At 38.5% G+C, this 26,957-nt stretch overlaps 1 protein-coding gene across 3 annotated transcripts in view; it reads right to left on the bottom strand.

Moving 5' to 3' along the window:
• HHAT (hedgehog acyltransferase) overlaps positions 1–26,957 on the bottom strand; it is a 161,290-nt gene that overhangs the window by 20,109 nt on the left and 114,224 nt on the right. For all 3 annotated transcript variants that reach the window (XM_063303092.1, XM_063303099.1, XM_063303106.1), the window contains 2 exons: positions 24,998–25,199; positions 17,661–17,805 (listed from right to left, as the gene is read on the bottom strand). In XM_063303092.1, coding sequence (XP_063159162.1) covers positions 17,661–17,805; positions 24,998–25,199 — 347 coding nt within the window. The remainder of the gene's footprint in view (positions 1–17,660; positions 17,806–24,997; positions 25,200–26,957) is intronic.

Here is a 26,957-nt window from a genome sequence, read left to right as displayed (position 1 = left end):
CCAGCTGGTGGTACAATGCCTTCTTTGAGGTAAGATTGTAAGAGTAAAGCTGAAACTGAGAAACTAACACTTGAAAGTGAAGAAAATTAATTCTTCATATGACATGTCAATTTTTTTTCACTAGAAAACGATTTCCAAATTTGATTTCTTTGTATTAAGTCTTGACAATAGTTGCAATATTGTGTTGTTTTGTTTATTCCAAAAATGCTCCACTCATTGCCTATGAAGACCGGCTGATAAAATTTATGGTCCAAAGTCCATAATAGCGTCCTAACATACTCACGTATATAAAAACGTTAGTGCGACATTTTTTCCCACACAGCAGAGTTGCATTCTTAAATTCCTCTTCAATCAAATCCTTTGACTAAAGTGTTAACTTTCCTCCCTAAAAAATGAGCTGGGTGCTGCAGACTTCCTGAATATCTGAAATGTGTTTCCCAGAAAATTCTTCACTAGAGAGAGATTCTGTGTAAGAGAGCGGTCCATACACGTCTCCTTTAAAAATCTACCAAAGAAAGCAAAAACGCAAGGCTCCCTCACCTTTGCAGACAGCCACAGGAGAGAACGTGTCCACATGTTGCCTGGCTCCCTGTCAGCTGCTCAGGGCTTCCTAATCCCTGCCAAGGCCTTTCTCTGGCTCTTCATTTATGGCACCTACTCCCCTCAGCCACAGCAAGACACATGGCCTGGCCACAGGACTAACCGCTTGGCCAGACTTTGCACAACCAGCTTCAGCACCACCACCACCAGCAGCATAATTGGCAGCAGGATCTGGAACTGTCCGTGACTGATGCAATTTAATACGGCAGGAACTTCCCTGCAAGACAGCACTGTAGCACTTTCATCTCTCTTCATACCCAGAAGCTGCCAGACTCTTGCATCTGGACAGACAATGGTGGCAGGGAATCTTTACCAACAATTCTCATGAAGAATTGGCAGTGGGTGAAATATAGAGTAATTGCATACACAGAGGATAATACTTTCTATTATTCCCTGTTTAATCTATGTGGGGGGGGGGGAAACCCAGTGTAATTGGTTACTGGGAAGCAAGAAAGAGAAAAACTCGTCTGCGCTATTTGAAGAGGAAAGATACTGCCCTGCTACCTAGTGCAACATCTTCACTTCAAATGCATTTGAAGGGGTCGCCTGCCCATAGTTTTTTTTTTAAGTACCACAGAATTACATAATATGCAGTCCCAGGACTGCAATGGCTAATAGTTGTAGTAATTTTATTTATCATGTTCCTGTAACTTAGCAGAGTACAGACATTTGTACTTCTGTTCCTCATATTGATCAATGACAGCAATAAAGAACCAAACAAGATATATTTTTGTTTTGCTGACCATTCTTTTTTTGCATAAACTTTGTAAAAAGAATCCCAGCTACAGCAAATGCTGATGGATTAAAAAAACAACAACCACTTACTGGTAAACAGGAGATCAATCTGATCCCTTCCACAGGACCAAGAAGGCACAACTAGAGCAACTTTGCTTCCCTTTGCCCTACCAGAGAGAATGCAGAGCCAATTGTCCACAGATGGTGAAGAACTGGAAAAGCATAATATAGCAATATTTCTGCTACTAGAAAGGGGAACAAGATAGCTCAGCAACTTAGAAATATCTCTTTAGAGCAAGACCATCAACAAGAAAAGATTGGTATGTCCTCAAACTGGACATGTAAATTATGAATGTTTGTAAATATACTACCCCCTTTGTAAATATAACACTATATTCTAAGGTTTCATAAAAAAATAATCAGCAGGGGAAGGATTCCCAGAAAACAAATAACCATAGCTTGTGAAATAAGCCATAAATTACACATACTCCTACTCCATTAACATGGATCCATTTACCACAATGGCTGGAACCATATCATATAATACGCCAAAAGAAAACAAATCTCATTATGACTAAGACTATGTTTTGAACCACATAAACTGGGGGTGGGTGGTGGGTGGTGAGGTATTTATTGTCATGGAAAAAAGCCAAATTTAAGCAAATCTATAAAGCTGGTTTGGCTTGTTTTAATTAAACACAGTTAAGATTAAGCATAATTAATCATAGGTACTTCCCCTGAAAGAAATGTGGCTATGTTCTCCTGGACTCTCCTGTTCATGCCCTGGAACTGAAGGTAACCTTGTTAGTTGCTGTTACAACTGTAGAATAGGGTCAGAGGCAGCATTAAATCTTTATGCAAATATTGTCATGTCTTTAGCATCTTATTTATCCCTTAACAGAGATAAGCTTTTTAAAAAGAGCATAAGATACTTCCCTGTTTCTCTCCAGAACATTTGGTGTCATTTATTATACATGGACATCTTTTTAATTCAAGATTTCAGGCAAAAAAAACCCCTTGATCCTCATCATCACCCCTCAATGGTTTCTTTCAAAGACATCAGTTACATGCTGTACAGATACATACTGAAAATGAAAAGAGCTTGCTGATAAGAAAAGCTGGAGGGGTCAGTCTTCAAATGTCCATGACATATTTTTCATGCATATCACTATCATTTTAATTTCTAATATTTCCTTTTTACAAGGATGGCACCACTTTAACTTCCTGTTTCACAAAACACCTTTGAATATCTGCACATACGTGCACAGACATGCACACCCAGGCCTGATACATGACAGGATTGCTCTTCAGGTTGCCAAATGTAATGCAAGCTTCTCCTCCATTTTGTTTTCATTCAGAGGGGAGATCAGAAGTAAAAGGGGTAGGCAATTCTAAAGTTACCATACCTCCAATATGTAGAAACATACAAAGGAGGAAGAAAATGGAGGGAGGTTTTACAATATGAAGAGTGCATTTCTTACTTCCACACTGGAACTGGTTGTATGGATTTTAGGTTAAAGAGTTATCTACTACCATGACTTAAATGACCTTCTGATTCCAGTTTCAAGGCAAACATGTTTGCCTAATTTGGAAATAATCATTATAGTTACTACAAAGCAAAAAAGAAGAACATACAAGCATGCAGCACCTTCTTGAAAATCAAGCCATTCTCTGTAATGTCTGAATCAGGTTGGGGTTTCTAAACTGACTTTTACAAAAATCCTGGAACTTTTGATTTGCTTGTTTAATTTAAATCCTTATATAAACTTTTGTCGTTTTTTAGATTTCGGCATTTAAGTATAATGAGTAAATTACAACAGAATAATAAAGTTGTAAAATATATGAAAATAAGTTTTCAACAGTTGAAAAAGGATTTGGCAATGAAAGCTTAGCAATTTTTCTTTCTTGAGAAAGGACCAGGCACAGAACATCTGCATGTTTCTTCTACCAGTTCTCATTCAAATGGATCAAACAGAATTTGATTTCACATTCAAAGGAAAAAATGAAATTGGACAAATTCTCATAGGGGGATTACAATATTTTTGTACTTGATGTGTATGTGTGAATATCTTTTTTTTCACTATACAATAATTTTCCTGGGGTCACCATTTAAATCCCAAGGGAAGATGTGATAGGGGAAAATTTCCCATGAATTTTTTCAGGCTACCGTCAGCACCATTGCTCTTCAGAAAATAATGAAGTTCTCCTTGCATTAGAGAAATTGTCCATCAATTTCTCTACAAACAAAGTTGGTGGAAGATTTCAAAAATCTAATTCTGTTAGATTAATATCAGAAATAATGATCCTTCAGGAACATTGCTTTTGGTTCATCTAGTGTTTTAGGGGATGGAAATTCTATAATCCTCTAAATGTTGCTGCAGCACAAATCCTAGCAGAGTTACTTACACAGTGGGCAAATAATGCCTACCCTCATTCAACAGTGTCAAAATGAAATTAAAATAGTTTTACATGCAGCCGAACAAAGCAATATACCAAAGAATTAGTAAATAAATTACATTAAATATTACAGAACTTGATTATATCAATAGGCTTGACAGAATATTATTTTTATTTAACAGTTCTGGGAATAGGGAATCAATCCCTCTGTTCAGTCTTTGGACGGGGCTTTCTAGCATCTTTCTCTGCCCTCAATCACGCTTCCCAAATCCAAATTGTTAATAATATGGAGAGATTTATTCATCAATCCAACCACTCTTTAGTCTTCTTTGTTCTCTTCTCATTTAAGAATCTATCCAGAATGAAATCAGTTTCCAACCCATGTGAATTTATTTATGTTTATATTTATATTGTGTTGTAATCAAAAGGTCAATTCCTGGTGGTTTATAATATAAAATAAAAACATAAAAATATACCACAAAATTCTGAAAACAACCAAAGAGAACTATCAATACCAACACACTGTCAGTTAATGAAAAATCGATAACCAAAACTTTATAAAAGTTATTTGCACAGCTTTCCAAAAGAGTATTAGGGTAGGGGGTTTCCAAATTTCCATGAAGTGGTGTCATAACAAAAATACGGTATATGGACCCCCATCACTCTCACATCAAAAATTTGGGGAATTTTGAGTTTCCCCAACTGACCTGAGTGAACAAGCCAGAATTGTTTCCATGTGAAGAAGACAGCCTTGAAGATTCTTCTACAATTCTTCTACAACTGGTGCCCCATGACCTTTTCAGGAGATGGGACAAGAGGGAAGGCCTCTTCAAAATGAACAACCTTCTCTCATCAGGTGTTGACCATGTCCTGGCTACATCTACTGATTCCTCACCTCACCCCCAGCTATCTGAAGGAGCCACAAAAAGTAAGTATCCAGGCCATAGGTAGCAGAATTCATGTCACATAGAATGCTATCCTCTTTATCAGAGTCTACAAACTGAAATTATCATGCTGGAATACTGATTTTTATTTTGAAATAACTGTGTAGTTTCAAATAGGGTGATTAAGCAAATAGAAAGCTTTGTTAACAGAGACACTTCAGAGGCAGTTATTCAAGCACCTACCCTCTAACACTAATCTTATTCAACCCTGAGAAATGAAAGAAATATTTTGTTCCCTTACATCTCACATTTCCTGACACTTTTCTAATTACTAGTGATTTATTCAAGTTTGGCTTAGATTACATTTACCAAACTACATTGTTCCCTACCATCCTCTAGTCTAATAAGGTTGTCTGGCAACAAGAAAAAAACTGATTTAATGAGGGACAGCAGGGATATCCTATTGAAGCCTGGAAAGAAAATTCATATTAATATTTGCAGTACTAAGCACTGAACACTCTTCACTTCCTTCTCCTTAATTTGCATAATTAAAGAAGGGAAGAAAAAACCTCAGATATTTCCATTGAAAAATAATTCAAAAAATAGTCTCCATATGGAGAAATGGGTGTGTATGGCATTGGGTACCTTTTTAAACAGAAGATGAGTATCTCTAGGGCAGCAATATGTTCTGTTCATGAGGGCTTAATGTTTGGGCATATGCCTCCTTATCTAGAGGTGACTTCATCAGAAGTTGACAGAAAACAAAAATATTTCTGTTGCCAAGAGGCAAGAACAGCAGTGAATACTTGTTCAGGAGTCTTTTTCTGTAATGTGAAAATACCATCTGGCAGCTTTTCATGGTAATAGCCAAGTTTGGAGTCAAGCAACACTGGAGGTCAGGAGGAGGAGAATTGACTCATGTTAAACCAGAGACTTCAAAGAGTGCCACCATCCCAATTCCAGGCATTACTGATAAAGCCAGTTACCTAAACCCATTTTAATTCAAATTAGGCCAATCTTTGTTACTGGAAAAGTCTTGGTAATTGTCATGGAAGACTACAAGGAGATGGGCCAACCAACTGATTCAGAAGCTTTTGATATAATAAACTATACTATATTATGACGAAACCTCACTAGGTTGGAAGACATTGCAATAGTGCCTCCAGTTTGCTCCCATCTCCAAAGCATTTACATAACCAGGGATTTTGAGATCCAGGGATTTTGAGTGAGGTGGCTATCGGTATGTAATTCAAATTGTCTTTTATCATCAGAGTCTAGCGAGACTATGCAAGGGCCAAACAGGTATTATTGGCTGGATGAAGGTCTATAAACTGAAGTTGAACCCTGACACAGACACTGACATAGCAGATTAGTAGTTCCTGAGTTCCCTAAATACGTGGCACATTAAACTATTTAGAGGGGTTACACTCCTGCTGAAGGTCATTCTGCTTGAGGTGCTCCTTACTCAAACATCTTCATCAATGGCCTCTGTTGTAAGAAGTATTTATTTCATTAGTTCATAGTTTATGGCCTTCTTGGATAGAGATAGCCTGGCCAGGGTAATATATGCTCTGGAGATTTCCAGAAGCTGTCTTTGAAAACAGTTGGGAAGCTTAAATTCATACAGAATTCAGCTACTAGAATTTCTGATTAACAGTTGTGTCAACATTAATTTTGAAGAAATTACTTCAGCTACTTGTTTGCCAACAACCAAAATTCAAGATGATGATGTTTACTTTTAAAGCCAAGGCTCAACTATCTGCAGGAGTATCTTCTTCTATACCAACCTGCTTCTCTTCTAAAATTGTCAGAGAGGGGCTATTTCCAAATTCTGACTATAGTTGAAGCACATGATGGAAATTCAAAATTAAAAGCCTTCTCTGTAATGTTGCCTAATTCTGAAATATCTTCCTAATGGAGGCATTATTTTCTATGCTAGGTTAAAGCATTATTTGCCCAGGCATTGTAAATTAGTGCATTTTAGTAGCATTTCTGTTTAATAATACTTTAGGGTTATATTAAGAGAACACTGTTCTGAGAAACACACTGTTTTCATTTAGTCCAAATTTACAATTGCCATTATTTAATCTCCAAGTCTGGGTTTTACCCAAAATATATATTCCAGCAATAGCATCATAACAATTTCATTTCTTCTTCTTTTTAATGAGAAAGTGAAATGGGTGTGGAGGGAAAAGATGACAGACAGAAGACGGTGGAGAAGAAGAAAAAAGTATGCACACATACATGTTCATCCTCAACAGATGGTAGCATCTAGCCAACCTTGGCTAATTTCAGAAGCTAAGCAGAGTTGGTCCTGGTAAATATCTGAGTGGGGAACCAACTGGAAATTCCAGTGCTGGTAGCTAGGCAGGGAAGTCAAAACACTGCCTGGAAGAAGGTAGTGCCAACTCACTGGCATAATACCACCAAGAAAACTATAGCAACCAGTAGTCAAGCTTGACGACTTCCCTGACAAGGCATGGTCAGGTCTGGATTGTAACCACGTGGGAAATCACCAAGGAACACTAGCATTATTGAAAAACATAGTTGAGTTGCTGCTAAGAAATTATACTGGTACACCCATGAAGTCAGTAAGAACTAAACACATCTTGTAGGAGACTTTACAATATACAGTTTATTTTTAAAATAAAAATAGGCCATATGGTGCAGGTGAGACATAAAGAATGGACAGACATCAAACAAAGTTGTTCTCTCAGTATTTGATAACTTCATAAACTTTGTCCACAGGCTATGGTGCTGACGCTTATAGGTGTTTTAGTCCAGGGATAGTTTGTCTATCCCTGTGTAGATAAATTTGATTACAGGAAAGAGTATTACTTCTTTTCACTTTGAAATGAGTAAATTAACTCAAGAAATGTTTGTCTCTATGAACAGTCATATAGGAAGGAAGGAAGGTTGTATGGCTGCCCAATTCACAAAATGTGACTCTGGATGGTGTAGACCAATAAAAACAAAATCACAATATCCCAACAACGAGGCACCCCATTTCCCAGGATGAGCTCACCTAACATCTTGGCCCCAGTGCTTGAGGAAATAGCCAAGTCACCAAATCTTCCTGAAGGCTAACAGTTGAATCTCGGGAGGAGAGATCATTCCATACAGCAGGCACCACAATTGAATTATAAGCAAGGATTAGTTCCAAATCCCATTTGCTAGAAACTTAGTGAGGGACCATTTAGAGTGTTAGGCTGCTGTCTTAGATTACTGAATGAAATCACTGCTGTGACAAATGTCTATCTACTGAACAGATGAAGAATGGCTGCTAAGAACATTTTTCTGGAAATCCAGACAGGTATTATCTTTTCTTCCCAAACATGCATTTTAAGTTAATCCCTTTTTCATTATGACATATTTGTTCTAAATTAGCTGATTCTTATAAAATGTAAGGTAAAAAATGTTTTAAGGATGAATAATTTTCTAGGCAGAAATGGAGATTCTTTCACGCTTGGTTTAAAAACACCATCTCTATCAAGAAACTGTTTTTTACTAGCTGGAAACTCCAGTAAACTAATGAAGAGTCACCTGAACATTTTGTTTCTTGAGCCTATCCAGCAAGAAATACATACATGTTGAATTTATTTAATGGATATATATAGCCGCCCATCTCACAACAATGACTCTGGGTGGCTGTAAACGTTACGAGGAACCATAAACATCGGAACGGGAACATGACAGTGGCATACAAAAGTTAAAACCCAACAATTAAAACAACAACCCATGGTGCCCCAAGTAAATGATACCTTCCAATCATAAAAAGACATCAACAGCAGGGCTAGCCTAATGCCCTGGCCTGAATGCCTGGGGAAACAGACTTTTTTGCATGGAACTTAGCACATGCTCTAAAACTAAGGATCTAATCAAATAAATTGATCTTACTGACTTTAGTTGGAAATTTATGTCTACGTTTATGACTCCCTTATTCCTCTTTTCCATTGTTCCCCACCTTGTTTCTATTTGGTAGTTTAGCTACATCATCTGAAGAGAGTTTTCTTTCTAACTATAATCTTCCCTATGAGTTAAGCCTGAATGGTTATGTAACTCTTTGTATTCTGAGAACAAATCACAAGGTTTTAGAAGATTTGATTATTACTAAGATAATCCAATTAACTTCTTTTGCTAACTCCATAAGGAAAACTGGGAGCTAGGCAATCTATCCCCAGTTCCCACAGTCCCTTGTGCAACTTTAAAAACTGCTCCAAACATTTGAGAAATATTTCACAACAGATTGTGGTGGTGCAACAGAGAAGATAGTTAGAACATTCAAGTGAGACTGAGGAAACCCAGGTTTGAGTCCACTCCAGCCATGGAAGCTCACTGGGTGACTTTGGGCAATTCCCATTGAAGCCAAAATAAGAGGCGGTCCTGTGTATACTACCTTGGTTAAATGACTAATTATTTCCACCCAACTTTTTTGGGTGGGTGTTGTATTTTATGCAGCAGAACCAAAGGCAATTAACTTAAAATCTCTCCAAGCAATAGAACAGCCTTGAGTTCTGATGAGTTCAGATGATCAACACAGCAACAGCTGTTTAATAATTCTCTTTTAGGAAATACACAAAAAGAAGTTGCCAAAAGGCAAATTATGCTTCTCCCAGTAGGACAGTTCATCATGGTTCTGGTAAAGCAAGTTTAGTTTTGGAAGATGGAGAATTGGGCTCTACAGGCAGTGGCTAACTCAGGCTTCAGTTTCTACCCCAAAAATGAACATCTCTTTTTAAAGAAAGCAAGACCAGCACAGAGTCTGCTGTGGGTTCAACATCAATTTATCCTATACTGTATATCCTGAATATTAAGAACACCACAAGGCAGATACATAACTGAGAGAAAATCATTTTTCATTTAAGATTACTTAGATTTTTTTCCCCCAATTCTTTTCTTTCAGAGGTGAACAGAGCCAAAGCTGACATTGATTTTCTGTTCCTCTGTATAACTTCCAAACTGTTGTTTAAAGAAGCTGACAGATGTTGCCAGAGAACTTCAGAAAGTTCCCTAGATAGCGTGCCCTGGGAGACTTCAATGGCATACTGACAAGAACTCAGATCCTTGGGCTGAAGTTTACGTGGAAGGTTTGTTATCTCCAGCCAAATATGATCAGTGGATGGATTGTCCCATGCTAAGTCAGTCAAGAGTTAAAGCTAGGATCTATGTTGAAGGCTCTGCAAAGAGAGGGACACAAGCTGAGAAACAGTGTAAATCAGTTCTCTCTGGCTTTTCATTTTAGTGCTTGTAAATCCAAACTCCCTGTTGGAGTCACTCGTTTGAAGCCAGTTTATTGCCTCTGCTTTTAAGACAATGTTAGGCTTTGTAAAGGTTGATTACTGAGCTTGTTTTTATGCTTATCTTCAAATTAAATATACTCAAACAGAAGAATAAGGAATTCAGACTTAATGAAACCATCACCCAAACATCTTCCAAAAGATTATCTTACATGTCTTTTTCAGTTGTGATCTACAGAATTGCTCTTTAAGAAAAATCTGAAAATTGTCCCACACAAAAAGCATGTGTGCGCCCTAATAGATGGATGTCATCAACTGTTTCCCCAAAAGTCATGTTCTGCAAGGCCAAACTTGTGTCAGGGGAGAGACAAACTGAATAATTATCATCATCCTATGTTCTAAAAATGAACTTTCTGTGTAGATCCTTATGCAGCCAAAATGGCACCATTTATCACCAGGTTTGAGGAAACCCAACGTTTACAGTAGTGTCTATGGTTGTATACTCACTCACACACACACCCCTTTAGAAAAAAAGCTTAAGAACTGGTGAGGGGAAAGCCAGAGTACATAAATGAGCATTGGACGGGATCACTGGCCCCAAAATGATGGCTGACTGGAAGGAAAGAAATAGAAAATTAGGAAAGTGGGGTGAATGTTAATAGCATTTCCTGGTGGCCCCTGGAATGGAAGGGCAGCTGAGGCTTTGGATCGGATCACACCTGAGCGGCCTTTCTGTACCCAAGGATCCCAGAACTCTCTCTGGTTTACAGACAAGTTGAGGGATATGAAGCGGGTGAAGAGATGCCTAGAGTACCACCGGCAGACGACAAGCAGCTAACTCAACCAAACACAGGCTACCGCCACTGTTAAGAGCTTATCTTGTGGCGGTAGGGGTGGAAAAATGTAATTATTTCTCCACCCTTACCGCATCTGCAGAGAACTGTCTGGTGGCCCTATTTCAGGTAACCCAGACCCTCCTTGGAGGGAGTAATTCTGAGGTAAATCTACAGGGTTGCTGTGTGTAATACGCTAGGCATCGGACAGATAAAGTTGCTTCAATTCACTCTGCATTGGATTCCGGCCTTGAAGCAGAGCCAGTGATGGCCATGGTGGCTAAGTCTTGCATGATTATCTGGGAAGCCTTTGATCCTGTTGAGCCTGAGGACGTGGACTGTTAGCTCAGCCATCTCTGTATTAGATCCATGCCCCTCATGGCTGGTCAAGGCCGCCTGGGAGAGGATGTAGGATTGGGTTTGGGCAGTGGTTAATTCCTCCTTGAGGGAGGCGGTGGTTCTGCTGGTTCTTAAGGTGGTAGTGGTGCACTCCCTGCTCAAGGGCCATCACTTGACTCAACCAGTTTGGACAGTTTTCATCCAGTTTCCAACCTTCCTTTTCTAGGGAAGGTGGTGGCACTGCAGCTTCAGTGGGCTCTGGATGAAATGGATCATCTAGAACCCTTTCAGTCAGACCAGAGTATGGGAGGGAGACAGCATTGGTTGCACTCTTGGATGACTTCTGGCGAGTGTGATGGGGGTAGTGCATCCATCCTTGCTGTTCTTGACCTCTCAGCAGCTTTCAATACCATCAATCATGGTATCCTTCTGGACCGGCTCCAGGAGTTGGGGATGGGCAGTATCCATCTCTGGCTGCCTGAGTGATAGCATGGATGTCCTGTCCCAGTGTCTAGAGGCTGTGGGAGCCTGGATGGGGCTCAACAGGCTTCGGGTCAATCCAAGCAAGACTGAGTGGCTTTGGGTGTTTGGACCTTCTGGTGCTGGGAACCTTCCATCGTTGGTCTTGGATGGGGTGGCATTGCCTCAGACAGATGCAGTAGATAATCTGGGGTCCTCCTGGACTCATGGCTCCTGCTAAAAGAGCAGGTGGCAGCTGTGGCTAGGAAGGCTTTTCCACACCTTTGGGTTATGCACCAGCTGCACCTGTTCCTGGACTGGGGGCCCCTGCTCACTGTCACTCATGCCCTTGGGACCTCTCATCTGGACTACTGCAATGTGCTCTACATGGGGCTACCCTTGAAGAGCATTTGGAAGTTTCAATTGGTGCAAAATGCAGCAGCACAGGTAGTAAATGGTGCCAGTTATTCTGCACATGTCACACCACTACTCTGTGAGCTGCATTGGTTGCCAGTGTGCTTCCAGGTGCAATTCAAGGTCCTGGTTGTCACCTTTAAAGTCCTTCATGGCTTGGGGCCAGGGTACCTGAGGGATCGTCTCTCCCTATCCAATCTGGCCAGGCAGAATGGGCATGCTCTGGGTCCCATCAGCTACAGAATGTCAGTTGGCGGGGCCTAGAAGACATGCCTTTTCAGCTGTAGTGCTCAGCTTGTGAAACATTCTACCACCAGAGATCAGGATGGCCCCAACCCTGCTGGCCTTTCATAAGGCTCTGAAGACTTGATTCTGTGCCAGGGCCTGAGGGTGTGCAGGGACTGGCTTCTTGGTAATGTTAGTGATTTGGGTTGATGTTGCTCGGCCACTGTGTATTTTAACTTTGGTAATATTTATAATTGTTTTTTATCTTATTTTAACTGTTCACCACCCAGAATCACTTGTTGAGATGGATGGCCATATAAATTGGATGGATGGATGGATGGATGGATGGATGGATAGATAGATAAATAAAAAGGCACGATTGGCTTGGAGAACCATTCCCTCTAGTTTGTTACAAGTCTTACTCAACAATACTCCCTAATTTTTTTTTAAAGCAGTATTATATATTCACTGTGATTCAACAGCCAATCAGACATAAATTTTGGATGGGGCAGATTGAAGATGCATGACAGTTGCTCCAATTAGACTAACTGAAGGTGTCAAATACTACGGAAGAGAAATATGATTTTTAAAGGAATATGTGAAAATGGTTGGAATAGGTCAGTCTTGACAGAGACTTGCAATATTAATCATATCCAAAACTTTATATATGTATCTCAAATTCATTCAGTAGCACAGCTCCATAAAATGGAGATGAATATAAAATAGTGATGGCAAAGTCCACAATTCCCTATTAGAAACATTTGCACAGTACTTTACTCTAAATCTATTGCCCACCTCCCTTTGCAGTATCCTAATTCTGCTAATTCATCCTTCACTGGTCAAACTTATTCTTCCTCCATCTAAAAAATCTTCAAGCTTCATCTTAACACCAGCCTTGCAAGAATGAATTAGTCATTCTTGAATGCATAAATTATTTCTGGCCTGGTTGTAGTGATAAACAATGGCATGGAAAGAAGCTTTGAATTAATGTGTAGTTCAAGATTATGCCATGCTGAAAAAGAACACATAGTCTTGCAAATAATGTATCTAATGTACTTTAATTACTCCTTATTAGCTGCAGTGTGAACATAAAATAAATTATATAGTGTAGAAAAATAACCCATGAATAAATATTGTTACAAAATATAAGCATACATAAAATGTCCAAATGAAATATAATTTCAAAATTCTTGGGAGCTAAATTGCTTGCAAGAGTCCATGACTGAATTATTATCCACTGATAAATGTTCTGTTACCACCCTCTTGTCTCAGAGTGGTAGTAGAATATAATGTGAAGGAGATGATCCACAATTCTACTGAATCCAACAGGACTTGACAGACATATATATTAGGAACTGTCAATCTTTTCAGGCCTTGTGTATTCATGCACTCTCATATGATGATCCAACACCTGTAAGGGTCTTTTTCCCCCTAACAAGGATCATCTTTTACTTCATAAATTCATTTCAAACAGTTTAAACGTTTTAGTAAATTAATGAGGTTACCTATCTCTTAGCTGTTGAAAAAGCCTTGGATAAAAGGTCCCCATAAAGAAGCGAATTGAATCAACATACAACTCTTAGGAATCTGTACCTAAAATTTACACCTGATTTACTTTAGAGAAGAAAATGTCTAAATAAGAAAATGTTAAAGAAAATCCTATTCGTGAATAATCCCTTCTTCCTCGAGCCACTTGATTAAAAATCATTCATTCCCTGTGTGAATTATTGGGAAATTCTACCTAATGTCAGTTAGCCATCTCTGATTATTTTAAGTACCCATGGAGCAGTTTCCTGCTGTTCAAAAGACTTGAATTCTACAGTTTGATTTACAGATTACCCCATCCAATTTTAATTCTGATTTCACCCAAGTGATAGGCATTTATTAAGCTCAGCTATCTATGAGATCTTTTCAGAACTTTATATTCTTCATTCACATCAGTTGAATGTCTAATTTATTACTTTTTTAATTTAAGAAGCTTAAAGGGAAAATGCTAGCTTTTACACAAACCATACACAGAACCTTCTTTTGGGCCTTTTACTGCTATTCCTCAGCACAATAACTAGTATGAGTATTTCTAGCACTTCCACATCTATACATTTATGTGAAAGTGTCCAAGTATAGATTTCAAATGACAAATACTTAAAAAAAGTTCTTACATGTTAACTGACAACTGCTTTCCATTTTACTGGTGCTAACATCTACCTCTTAGAGGCTGCTGTCATATTCTCTCTAATGTATGGACCAGCCCAGGACAGAGTCACTTCCACAATGATAACCCTTGAAATGCCTCATTTGATCATCATGGCTGTTTAAGAACTGATGCTTTAATTCTCATGCTTTTAAAAATGGGTTCAGATTAAAAAAAAACCTGAAATAGAGCAGAACTAATGATAATATTTTGAGTAAGTGTTTCTATTGCTGGATAGAACACTGGGGATTTCTTACTAATCTTATTAATGCTATTACATCAGCCTATTTCACTAGATGTTACAATTCTAAACTGTAAATTATGGTTTATGGTCCTCCTGCAGTTGTTGAACTTCAACCTCCATACATCTTAGCTGCATGACCTCTGTTGGGGGATGATAGGACCTGTGCTCCAATATAATCTGCTCCAGCTCCTAGAATTGAATAGGACAGTCTCAAAGCTTCCCTAACCACAACTTATTCAATGAAAATAATAGATGACTAATTGACTAGGCTACATGCTATAGGATCAAGGTCACTTGCATACTTAACTCACCCATTCATATTTTATTCAACTCTTTTTAAATATTCAAAGAGTTAATTTTGTTTCCTTTCTAGTCTTCTCACAGTACTTGAGCAGCTTAGACACAATGGATGGCAAAATATTTAATATCTTGCTATGGCTTTTATATATATTAGTTTTCAGCTATGAGGCTTCATAGAACAAAGAAAGCCAAATCTGAGGTAAAAATGGAAGGCAGCTATTCCAGAACTTTTGCAGATTTCAGGTCAACTAATCCCACTGCAGAATCAGAGTCTATAAATATACATTAAGGTACATGCCTATAAATCTATACTGCTTTCCTTGATTTAAAATTGCAGTCTTCCAGATCAGTTGTAAATACAATGCCTGTCCAAAATAATTTCATTCAACAGAAGCCTGAACAGCCAAGACAATCTGGTAATCTTGGAGGAAATCATGCTTTCATGTCTTACTTCTAAAAATAGTTTGTAAATTATTTTTAAAATATTCTTATTTTACCATGAAAATGACTGATTTTCTATTTTTATTCAAAGAATCAAAACAAAGAGTAAGTTACATGTGGCTATGTGACAAGATTGAGGGATACACCATTTTCTTTCCCGTGCATGTCAATGTCACATTCATACACAAGCTTATTCTGTTTTGTTCACACAAGCTTATTCTGTTTTGTTTTCTATTAAACTGTGACTTTAAAAAGTGTCAAGAATGGTAAGAAATGCATATATGTGGAAGTGTTTCAAAATATTCAGTTGTAAAAGCCTTTCCTCTGGAAGTAAACCATTCCAAATGTATTTTATTCTATAATATTACCTTCATTCTCATGTTTAAACAACTGAACACTACATTGCAACATTATGAAAACTGTAAAATCATAATCCTAATGGGAGGTAAACAGCAGGCTGGTTTGTATTAAAACTTCTAAAATGCCATATAGCAGAATCAAGCAATAAATAAGTATAATAGTATGTTCATCCAGTATTGGTTTTACACATGCACATGGACTTGAGTGTACAAACACAGAAAGGTAAGAACTCATAGCATGGAGTAACGTAACATGGGAATTCTTTGATCAAGCAATCACCCTTATTTTCAGGTTCCTTCAAGGAACAATAATTGCTCTTGACCAATTCACTAACTGCATCCATTCTAACTGGACTCAAATTTGGCTTAAAATGAAATATCTGAATATGAATGGCTCTGTCTGCCAAAATTTAGAGATAAACTTTGTAAAAAGCAAGGCCAGGTTTGACAGGGCTGGTAAAATTTCTCAGAGGTTCAAGCCCAATTTGGGACTGAAGGAAATAAGTTGTCCTACTTGACTTGGCTCTGCATATCATACACTGTATGTATCCCAACACTCAATGTTCTGCTGAGATTTTTAACAGATGAAGAACCTCTTCATGTGAGGCAAAACTGTATAGGGGACTCCATACATGGCATTCTTGGGTTCAGATTGCTGTGCAGAATCTTGTCATATGCCTAATTATATGGAAAGCAGACATCTGCTCTTGAATGTTAAAGTGAATTGCCACTGCAATTTAAGGCCTGAAGAAAAAAAGAGTGCTCAAGTGAAAATTCAGAGTTGTGCTGAGATTCAAACACATCACACAAAGACACACACAGCACATACACATGTTGGACCAGAATTATTTAGGGCCCTCCTGAAGGACAACAAGGGGGACAGATTTAGTTTCTTGGAATAAAAGATACGGGAACATCTCCAGTTAATCTAATAGCATTCAGTGTAGTTTGAACAGGAATCTATGGAGCAGCCATGACAGCTGAACACAGTGGGAATTGTAGCCCTGTTATCTGGAAGCAAGTGAGTGTATGCTGTCTATCAGTTAACCTGGTACCAAACTGTTTATGCCAAGCACGTATAAGTCTACTTAAGGCTTGTTCAGCATAATAATTGTTATTCCTTGAAATAAAAATTCTAAAGAAGTCCACAACTTTTTAAAAAACTGGTAATAAAATTCATTATATACAGAAATTAAGAAAGAATAAAATGCAGTAAATAAAATAAAGAATTAAAGAATGTTATCCTTTTCCCTTAATCAGTGGTTTACAGGAATTTAATTATCCCAATATTGTATATTGGGCTGGGCAATGCTTTATTCCAAAAAAGTGCTGTGGAGCATGTGGGAATGTAAACCTTGCACCCGTGTGCAGCTCTTCAAAGTAGCTGCATCTTCTCTCAGGATGGCAGAGCAACTGCAGGGGCAGCTAAGAAATCCTGAGAAAAGCTTTACCTACTATACACAGCTGCAGATGTGTTGCTGTGTGCTCTCACTTGCTCCTAATTATTTCCAGAGTGCTGTACAGCCCTACTCTGTTTGGCTTTCTGAATCTTCAGTGTTATAATTCCAAAAGACTATAAAAAGTCTCTATACAATCCTTCAGTATGATTATGTAAAATGGAAATTTGCAGTTTGATAAATTCACTAAAATAAATCCAAATTGCATTAAGCAGTATTTATTACTGTTTTTACTGTCAGGACACTCTGACAGTAAAATACATCTAAAATCAAACAAAATAAAAACAAAGTTTAGTCTGAAAGCCAACAAGCCGAATGAGAGTTATTATTGTTGTTATAATATCAAGATCAAGATGCACTAGCAATATGTCCATACAGGAATCTTTATTTTTTTTTTTTTTTTTAATAATAATAATATAATTCTTATGTTAAAATATTTTTATAATTTTAAGTATTTTTATAAATATATAATTTGTTATAAAATATTTTATAATAATAAAATTATTAATAATTTCTAAAGAAGAATTCAGATTGATTTAACTTGCCTTCTTTGAAGATCTTGTTCCAATAAATTCTGCCTACGTCATTTCCACCAAGAAAGATAAGGTTGGAAAAAATTAAGAATGTGGTGGATACGGCTGCCATCGCTGCATGGAACCGACGAATCCCTCTTGGGGATAAAACCCAGTTCTGAAAAGATAAAAATTTAAAAACAGCTTAAAATAAAGGCTAGCACTATTTTAATGCAGGATTAACTGAAGTCTATTTGTTGTTGCCAGACTAAATATTACTGGGGTGGGGGGCAGCTTGTTAAAATATTCCAGGAATAATTTTCAGGTGAAGTGTTAAATAATCCTCAAAGTACACTGGTTTTGTGAATTATATTTAAAAGGCACTAATTCTGAAAGTCGTCTTTAAAGTAGGCTGAACACAAATTCATCCAAGTCAACCACTGTTTTCCTATATGTAGCTTGAAGTCTGGAACTCTGTGCACAACCAGACCTGTGCTGAAAAGTTTATTCTTTTCCCCTTTCTCTGTTTCTTTCCTTCTTCAATTCAGAAACTCTTGATTTTATTCTCCATTCCTAAGCAAAGCCCCTAAAGCTGTGCCTAGTGCAAAACTCTTGATTTTATTCTCCATTCCTAAGCAAAGACCCTAAAGCCCTGCCTAGTGCAAAATAGGCTCCTCAGCACATTGTGGGTGTATGTGCACTACATGTTATGTGAGTGCTACATCTTATACATTTCTTTCTTCTTTGTTTGGCAGGAAGCTTAAAAAATTCTAGCTTTCTTTGTTGCAGCAAGAGTCTTATTTGGCTTTTTCTGCCTTTCACTGAACTGAATGTATTATTTTTTAAGAGATTATTATTTATTTATCTATCAAATTTATCACCGCCCATCTCCTCCGAGCGGAGGAACTTTGGATGGTTTACAATATAAAACAATAAATATATAATAAAATTCCAGTATAGAACACATCATAAAACAATTTCACAGAGGTACCAAATATAATAAAATCGAGATGGCTAAGGTCTCATTCAGTTATTGTATAGGAGGGGCACTTCAAGGTACTACTCAGCCCCAAGTATGACTATTCTCCTCCCTGCCCCAGGCCCGGTGGCAGAGCCAGGTCTTCAACTTCCTCCGGAAGGCTAGGAGCGATGGGGCTAATCTCACCTCTGGGGGCAAGATGTTCCAGAGGGCGGGTGCTACTACAGAGAAGGCCCGCCTCCTGGACCCCGCCAAATGGAATTCTCTTATTGACAGGGTCCATAGCATACCCTCTCTGCATGATTGGGTGGGGCAGGCTGATGAAACGGGGAAGAGGCGGTCCCTCAGGTAACCTGGTCCCATGCCATGTAGGGCTTTATAGGTGATAACCAACACTTGAATTGGACCTGGAAGCAGACTGGTATCCAATGCAGCTCGCTAGCAAAGTGTTATGTGCGCCCTTCTAGGGGCGACAAAAATAGCCCGCGCAGCCGCATTCTGGACCAGCTAAAGCTTCCGGATACTCTTCAAGAGTAGTCCCATGTAGAGCGCATTGCAGTGGTCTATATGGGAGATAACAAGGGCATGAGTGACTGTTCGAAGGGCCTCCCAATTCAGGAAAGGGTGTAACTGGTGCACAACATGAAGCTGTGCAAAGGCCCTTCTGGCCACGGCTGCCACCTGCTCTTTGAGCAGGAGCCGTGAGTCCACGAGGACCCCCAAGTTACGCACCGAGTGTCTTGGGCAGTGCAACCCCATCCAGGACCAAAGATGACAAAGTCCCGGATACGGAAGAGCTTTTGACCCACAGCCACTCTGTCTTACCAGGGTTCAGCTGAAGCCTGTTGTTCCCCATCCAGGCCCCTACAGCCCCCAGGCACCTGAAAAGAGCAGCTATGGCATCACTTACCTCACCTGGGATGGAGATATACAACTGAATATCGTCAGCATACTGATGATACCTCATCCCATGGTGAAGGATGATCTCCCCCAGCAGTTTCATGTAGATGTTGAATAGGAGAGGAGAGAGAAGCGAACCCTGCGGCACCCCACAAAGGAGGGGTCGAGGGTTGGATCTCTCACTCCCTATCACCACCGATTGGGACAGGCCCTGGAGGAAGGAGGTGAACCAACGTAGAACCACACCACCCACCCCCAACTCCCTGAGCCGACCCAAAAGGATACCATGGTTGATGGTATCGAAAGCCACTGAGAGGTCAAGAAGATCAAGGATGGATGTACTCCCTCCATCCTGCTCCTGCCAGAGATCATCCGTAAGTGCGACCAATGCCGTTTCCATCCCATATTAACTTATTTGATTGCCCTGTATACTATTATCCTCAAATATTCTTTGTATTATATCCCCTAAATTGTCAACTGCTTATGATCTGATTACCTGATATGCTATAAGTCTATGTTTTAATAATTTGTACTGGTTATTAAATATAATTTCATTTTGGACTTTCAGAATGCATAAGCATGTTTCTAACCTATGGATGTTTGGGTGACAAGGGTCAGATAGCAAGATACTCACTATGTTTTGCCTGTAACTCTCCCATGATTTCTGCCTGCTTGGTAAAAGCTGGCCAAGTTGATGTGCTCTGGGTCCCCTCAATTAAACAATGCCATCTATCAGAACCCAGGAAGCCTGCCTTCCCTGTTTTAGCCTCTGGTGTGAGATCCTTGCATAGATCTATGTGGCTCCCACCCTCAGAAGGCCCTGAAAACTGGGCTATTCTCCCAGGCCCTGGAGTAGGATGGATGTGGCCCCCTTAATAGATATGTTTTTGTATATATAGTATATTGTTGGATGGATGCTATCTGTTTAATTAGGTTGTCATGTGTATTTTTATATTGTTTGTTTTAAACTGTGAGTTACCCAGAGTAATTCTGGAGTCAGGTGGCGCCTAACTCTAATGAGATAGATGATAGACAGACAGACAAATATTAAGGTCGTAACAGAACTGGCATTATGAGAGGCTCCATATGCAGTAATGAACTATTTATTCATGTTTAAATATTAACAGATAATTTAATTTAGGCCAATTTTAATAATTGCCTCTAGGATAAAAAGTTTATATATACTCTTTGTGTTTATATATACTCTTTATATATACTCTTGCAGATAAAAACTGCAAAGAGCACAAATAGCTGTCGTAAATAAACATATATTTTGAATTGTCATGAAAATGGAAGACTTAAGATTTCTTAGGAAAGAAATACATGCGTATAATACCACCATCATAACTTGCTTCAAATGTGGCATACGCTGAATGTCTGCCATTCTTGGAAGTGTGACTCAGCACTGCTGAGGTGAGAAATGGTAGTGAATATTTGGCTATGAACCCTTCTCTTCAAAACAAACTGAATGCAACATGGATTTTAAGCAAAGGTTGTGCCTGACTGGAAGAAAAGATGCTGCATATAAATTTCATCTGCCAACTTCTGAGAAGGGGCTCAGGAGGGCCACCCTCAATGAAATGCTGGAATACAAATTCCTTCCATAGTTTCCCTGGAACTCCATGAACTGCAGACAAGGCAGCTTCTGAGGAAAAATATGATTTCATGTGTTCTTTAAAAATCAAGTTCTAAAATGAAAAATGAATGACAACCAGGCTGTGGTACTCTTGTGAGTGAAAACAATACATTAATCTCTCTCTCTCTCTCCTATGCCCAGTATTGTTATGATACCATCCATATCTTTGGGGATATTGGTTATTCCCATGTATGAATATTTTAATCCCCAGCAACCACTAACAAGGAAAAGAGAAGACAAAGCCAGGCATCTGTTAACAGCTCCTGCTGAATACTAGCCAGGAAGGGAGAAGCAGCCCAGCTTACGTAGGAGGGCTGTGCAGTATCTTGCCACATTAGTCACCTGAGGATATGGCCATTCATTCATCCCAGGATGCCTCACTTCAGAAGTTAAGTGCATAAATGGAGTCTTAGTTCTGCTGACATGGCCCGTTCTTGAATCCAGTGTTTGTTTTTGTGTCTTTACAGAGCAATTACATTAATTAGTACATGGATAGCAATCTGCATCAGTACAATGCCACTGGGCTTTCACTGTACTGGCAAAATATCGTGACCATGAAAATTACAGTTGTGCAACAACACCAATCCTACCTGCTTTTGCTTTGCACAACAACTGTAATAGCATGGTATTAGTGGAAAATTGCATATCTAAATCATTGTCCTAAATTTAGCTGAGTTTCTCCACCTGCAGGTTTCAAATACACATATCGATTTCCCTTCCAAACTCTGGAACAGATATTTATAACTACATTGATTTAGCTGAAGTGCTAAATACAGTCAATGTTTTTAAAAATTGCAAAAAGAAAAATGTCTTGTGACATCCAATTATAGTAGGCAATTTTTAATTAATTCTCAAAGGCCCTTCAACTTAACTTCTAGGATTCCATATTTCATACATGACAAGCATAAAAATATTTGGAATTAATTGAACACTATTTCTGCCTATCCTACCAAAGAGGAAGTACTAACTGACCAGTAACTAGGGATTATTGGTCACTAGAACCAAAAGCAAAACTCTTTGTGTTTTAAGAGTCTACAATCCCTTTGTTCATTTCAATGGGAAGTTTGTCAAAACCAAAACTACTACAAATATTGTTTGTACTACTTTGCCTCTCAGATGATCGAGCCCAATGCAGAAAGGGCAAAGGAAGTACAGAAAGATGTTTAGCATCTTAATCACCTGTTGTGCTAAATTTTCACTGCAAAAGCTGCCATTTGAGGAGCATGAACTTTGTCTGTGTGGAAGAGAGGGCTATCATCCATTAGCATAAATACTTATATTATTAGACCCATCAATTCTTGGTGTGCTTTTTGATAAACAGTCCTCTGATAAGATAGTACCAGTTTCAAATCTTATTGTTAAACTTACTACATTACTGACATAGCACATAGCTCAGCTTGGCTGAGCTCAAAAGGCTAAGCACATAAGACCAGTTTAGGATTTGGATGGGAGACCAACAGGAATCCCATGTCTGTAGACTATCCTCAGAACTCAAATAAGCATCTCAGAAGAAGGCAATGGTAAACCACATATATATATTTTTGCCAAGAAAACTACATGGATCTCTCCAAGAAATCACCATGAGTTGAACTCAACCTGAAGAAAAGTTTATTTTATAATACACATAACTCATTACAGTACACAATTGTTGAGGAGGGACTCCTGAGAATAATTTAAAAAAAGGAGGGGGGTTGAATTGAAGCATGCAAGGTTCAGTCACTGAAGCTCTTGAAAAAAACAAGCAGTGATATACATCAAGAATATCATACAGGAAACAACAGACAAAGGATTAGCAGTTGTATCTCTACCAGATATGTAATTTCAGCAAATTATTTCATCGTAATAGAAGTATTCTGTGAAGTTTTGACATGTTTTTCTTTGTTTAACCAAACATGCTTAGATGATAAATTATCAAGTTGGTTAAAGACATATTATAATGAAATATAGTAATGATATACTTGTAAAACTACCATTTTAGTCCGTTACTGGCATGAACTACTACCAAAAGTGGTGGGGGCAGGGGAGGCCCTGCTTGAGCTTACAAAGAAAGCTTTCCCCACAATTACCTTCTCTGATCCAGAAATTGACCAATTCCTGCATCTGTAGCTATTGGAGGAGAAGGGCTTAGCTTTTTCTCTAAAACAGAAATCATGAAGTTTACCACTAGGGAATTTTCAGCTGAGATGAATTTCAGCCAACCCTTACATAACTCATTTTAATGCAGCTTTGCTTGTTGCTCACTTTTTATATAACTTTGTAGGCAACTCATCAGTTGCAGAATTTCTTTAGTCAGTGGGCACAAAAGGAGCCAATTCTCCCTCCCACCTGTAATTCCCCACCATGCTTGCTGGAAGTCTGGTAGGCTTCTCTACCCAAACTCTCAAAGCTTCTTTCAACAGCAGATAGAATGGCTATGGGTGAAAAGAGAATGGTTATTTCTTGATTCTGCTGAGAAAAGAAGTGCAAAAACAGCACAGAATTCCATCCTTGGGTATCATTTGTGGGCTCTCTTTTCCTAGCCCGCTTGATACTTTACAGTGATATATTCCTTCTCTTTCCTAGTTCCCACTTCCATCTAGTCTCACCTCATCTCCAGCTTTTCACTCACTATCCAAGAAATTTTAACACGTACTGCATGTAGTGCCTGGCAGTGTTTTTTCTTCTCATCTAAGCCAGGATTAAGCAGTTAACAGCACAGAAATGGGGGATAAGAAGGAAGACCTAACCCATCACCATAGGCCAAACATCAGATTTCCCACTAATACTTGCTGCCTTTTCCTTTCACAAGATGATGATCACCTACACCATAAGTTATTAAGCAGATCTACAAGTTTTAAAGTTATTAAACAGAGATCCATTTTACATCCTTCCAAACATTTAAAGAGCAAAATAAATTATTGCTATAATTTATTATTCATCGTCTTTCTCAATGGCTGTGATCATATACCATGACTGACAGAATCAGCCATTTCCATTCAATAGACTGATTGTGGTTGTCTAGTATCACATGATCAATGTGGTGAAGCCAATAACCCAGGCAACTTAGATGTAGCCATTTTCAAAGTCCTCCAATTACCTCTAAGGAGTCTGGGAGGCTCTCATATCCTGCCTTTTTTCATCCAACAAACTGCCCCCCACCCCAAACCCACCTTTAGTAGTTTGACAGAGTCAGCCCCACTGAGGATAGAACTGGGGGAGGGGGTTACACATTCTTCTCATTCAAACTACTACAGGCAGTCCTTGTATAGTGATCAGTGATCACAGTTGGGACTAGCAACTCAGTTGTTAAGTGAAGCGGTCACCAAATGAAACTGCAACTGTGCTTATGATCTTACTTCAGCTTTCCTTTGCTTTACAGGACCCGTGAAGGTCGTAAATGTGAGGATTGCTCTTGAAGTTACTTCTTCATCACTTTCATAATTGCAAATGATCGCTAAACAAGACAGTCACTAAACAAGGACTACCTGTATTTCAGAAGCCAGGAGAGAGAATTAATGTTCCATTAACTCTCTCAATCTTACTCAGACAATGTAACTGACTGAGAGAAATTAGTTTAAATCCAAAGACCTGGGGCTGTTTCAGGCTATAACTAATTGCTTTTGGGTTAATTCCCAGGGTTAGTACGTTGAGTTTTGGTTGGTATGGCACCCTAAACCTCACTCGCCAGTTAAACATACTCAGTCCCTTTAACTTTAGGGGCAATATAGTGCTAGTGTCACATCTGAGTTCTGTGGTTAGGAGACAAGCAGTTCTAAAAAACACTCAACCCACTCAGGATGCTTTCAGAAAGCACACTTCAGATCTAATCCTAAACTCAAATAGGATCCTTAGCAACATGAAAAAGAATTAACTTACAATAAAATTATGGACAACTGGAAAAGAAACCATTCTCTTCACTCCATTTTCAGCTGTTACTCCAAGCCAATTAAGCACAGCCCAGGACCAAAGGTAGCTATGGCTTCCATGCCAATAGCTTACAAAAGCAAATGTGATGGCGGTCGAAAACAACGTCTTAAACATGCTGCAGTGAGATCCTCCCATTGGAATATAAATATACCTGCCAGAGAAATTAAAAATAGAAGTAATTAGGACTTCACTGAAACCTCAGAGATACAAGCTCCTCCAAGGTTGTTTATTTTTATTAATGCTAAAGTTTTGCCTTGACTAATTAATTACCTGGCATATTATATTTCCAACCCACTCTAGTTTCTTAAGCAGAGTGGATCGTAACATTTTTAACAAATGCCAAAACATTTTCCTCCTGTGGAAGATGTACCAACCAACCCATGTGCTAGATCACATTCAACAGATCTACAATTTGCTTCTCAGCTTGCTTCAAGAACCACTACTCGCTTCTCTGGAAAAGTGGAGATAAAATCCAGTCTTTGTTCTGTGAAATTGTATGAGAAAAGCTTTTTTAAGTATAATTTCTCATTTTCAACGAAGGCTTATACTCAAAGTGCCACTAGCAAAAGTAGCAGCAGCCACTTTCTCTTGTTTGTTGGCAATTTCTGCCTGTTTTCAAACACCTCTCATCTCTAAAGCATCCTGCTGTTTTACATGAACATTCCAATGCAAATGAATTCTTTTTATCCAAGTCTTAGAAATTATACAATCTCTATCATTAATTACAAGTAATTCAAACACTTGTTAAATGGATTTTTAAAATATTATTTTTCACTAGCACTGTGTGTATATCTCTTATTTGGACTAGATTATGAAAATGCAGAATTAAGGTTTTTCTCTTTTCTTTAACTCATCAAGTAACATGGCATTTTACATTTTCTTAGTTGGAAAGCACATTTATTTATCACATTTATTTATTTATATTCCCATCGGCATGGGAAGTGGTAAAAGTGGGATAACTACATAGCACCATGACTATAGGATACAGGGCAAGGAAAGTGAAATGGTGACACAAGCATACCATATTTGCAATGCATACTCCTTTTCTTTTTAGAGCAGAAAATTAACCATATTTATGGTTATTACAGTTCCATAGAATTTAGATGGAAAATGAAGGTCCTTTTCTAGTTTATTTTTAAATATGGAACAAATTGTATAGAATCAGAGAGATACAGACTTAACTGAAGAAAGATCTAATCTGAACTGCATAATTTATTCACAAATGCTTCTGACAACATGAAATAATCAATGGTCTTCATGTTTGAGTTTGGTAGCAGTCTTTCTGTACAAAAAGTTAAGTGGCAATCTTTAAAATGCTTTATAGAAAACTGAAGCTTCATAAATCGGTTACCCATCTTTCAATGCCACAGAAATAATTTTTCTATCTCCTGTCGCATACAATAGTTTCCTGAGTCAGTTTCTGTGTCACGGAACAGCCCCAGCATCCATTATCCACTATCTACAATGTTTCTGTGTACTGCAAGATGGTAATGAAATCTTTTCTACAGTTCCTCCCTCCCCATGACTGTACATCCCCCATTCCTAATTTACTATGGTAGCAAAAATTCTCTACAGTTCTCAGAAAAAAGATACTGTACAAATGTATAAATCTATTATACAAATCTATACAGCTCTATATAACAAGAGTGATAGTACTGCTGTTCCACTGCAGCTTCATCGCATCCCTCCTGTTTTGAACATTGAGAAATGCATAAATCACCTGGGAGAATGGGATCACAAGGAGCAATCTCTCTCTCATATGTACTTCCCCCTCTGGGCTTGCAACTCTACCATACTTCTTAAATTCTACTATTTTGAAAGCAGGGTGGAATGGTGAAAAGGGAAACATCTCCAATGTAAAAAAGAAAAACTGTATATAGGGCTAGATCAGGGAAGGCAAACTTTTGGG

This window comes from Candoia aspera, chromosome 1 (assembly GCF_035149785.1).
Source record: "Candoia aspera isolate rCanAsp1 chromosome 1, rCanAsp1.hap2, whole genome shotgun sequence".
NCBI classification, from domain to species: Eukaryota; Metazoa; Chordata; class Lepidosauria; order Squamata; family Boidae; genus Candoia; species Candoia aspera.
This window is presented reverse-complemented; position numbering and strand designations above follow the sequence as displayed.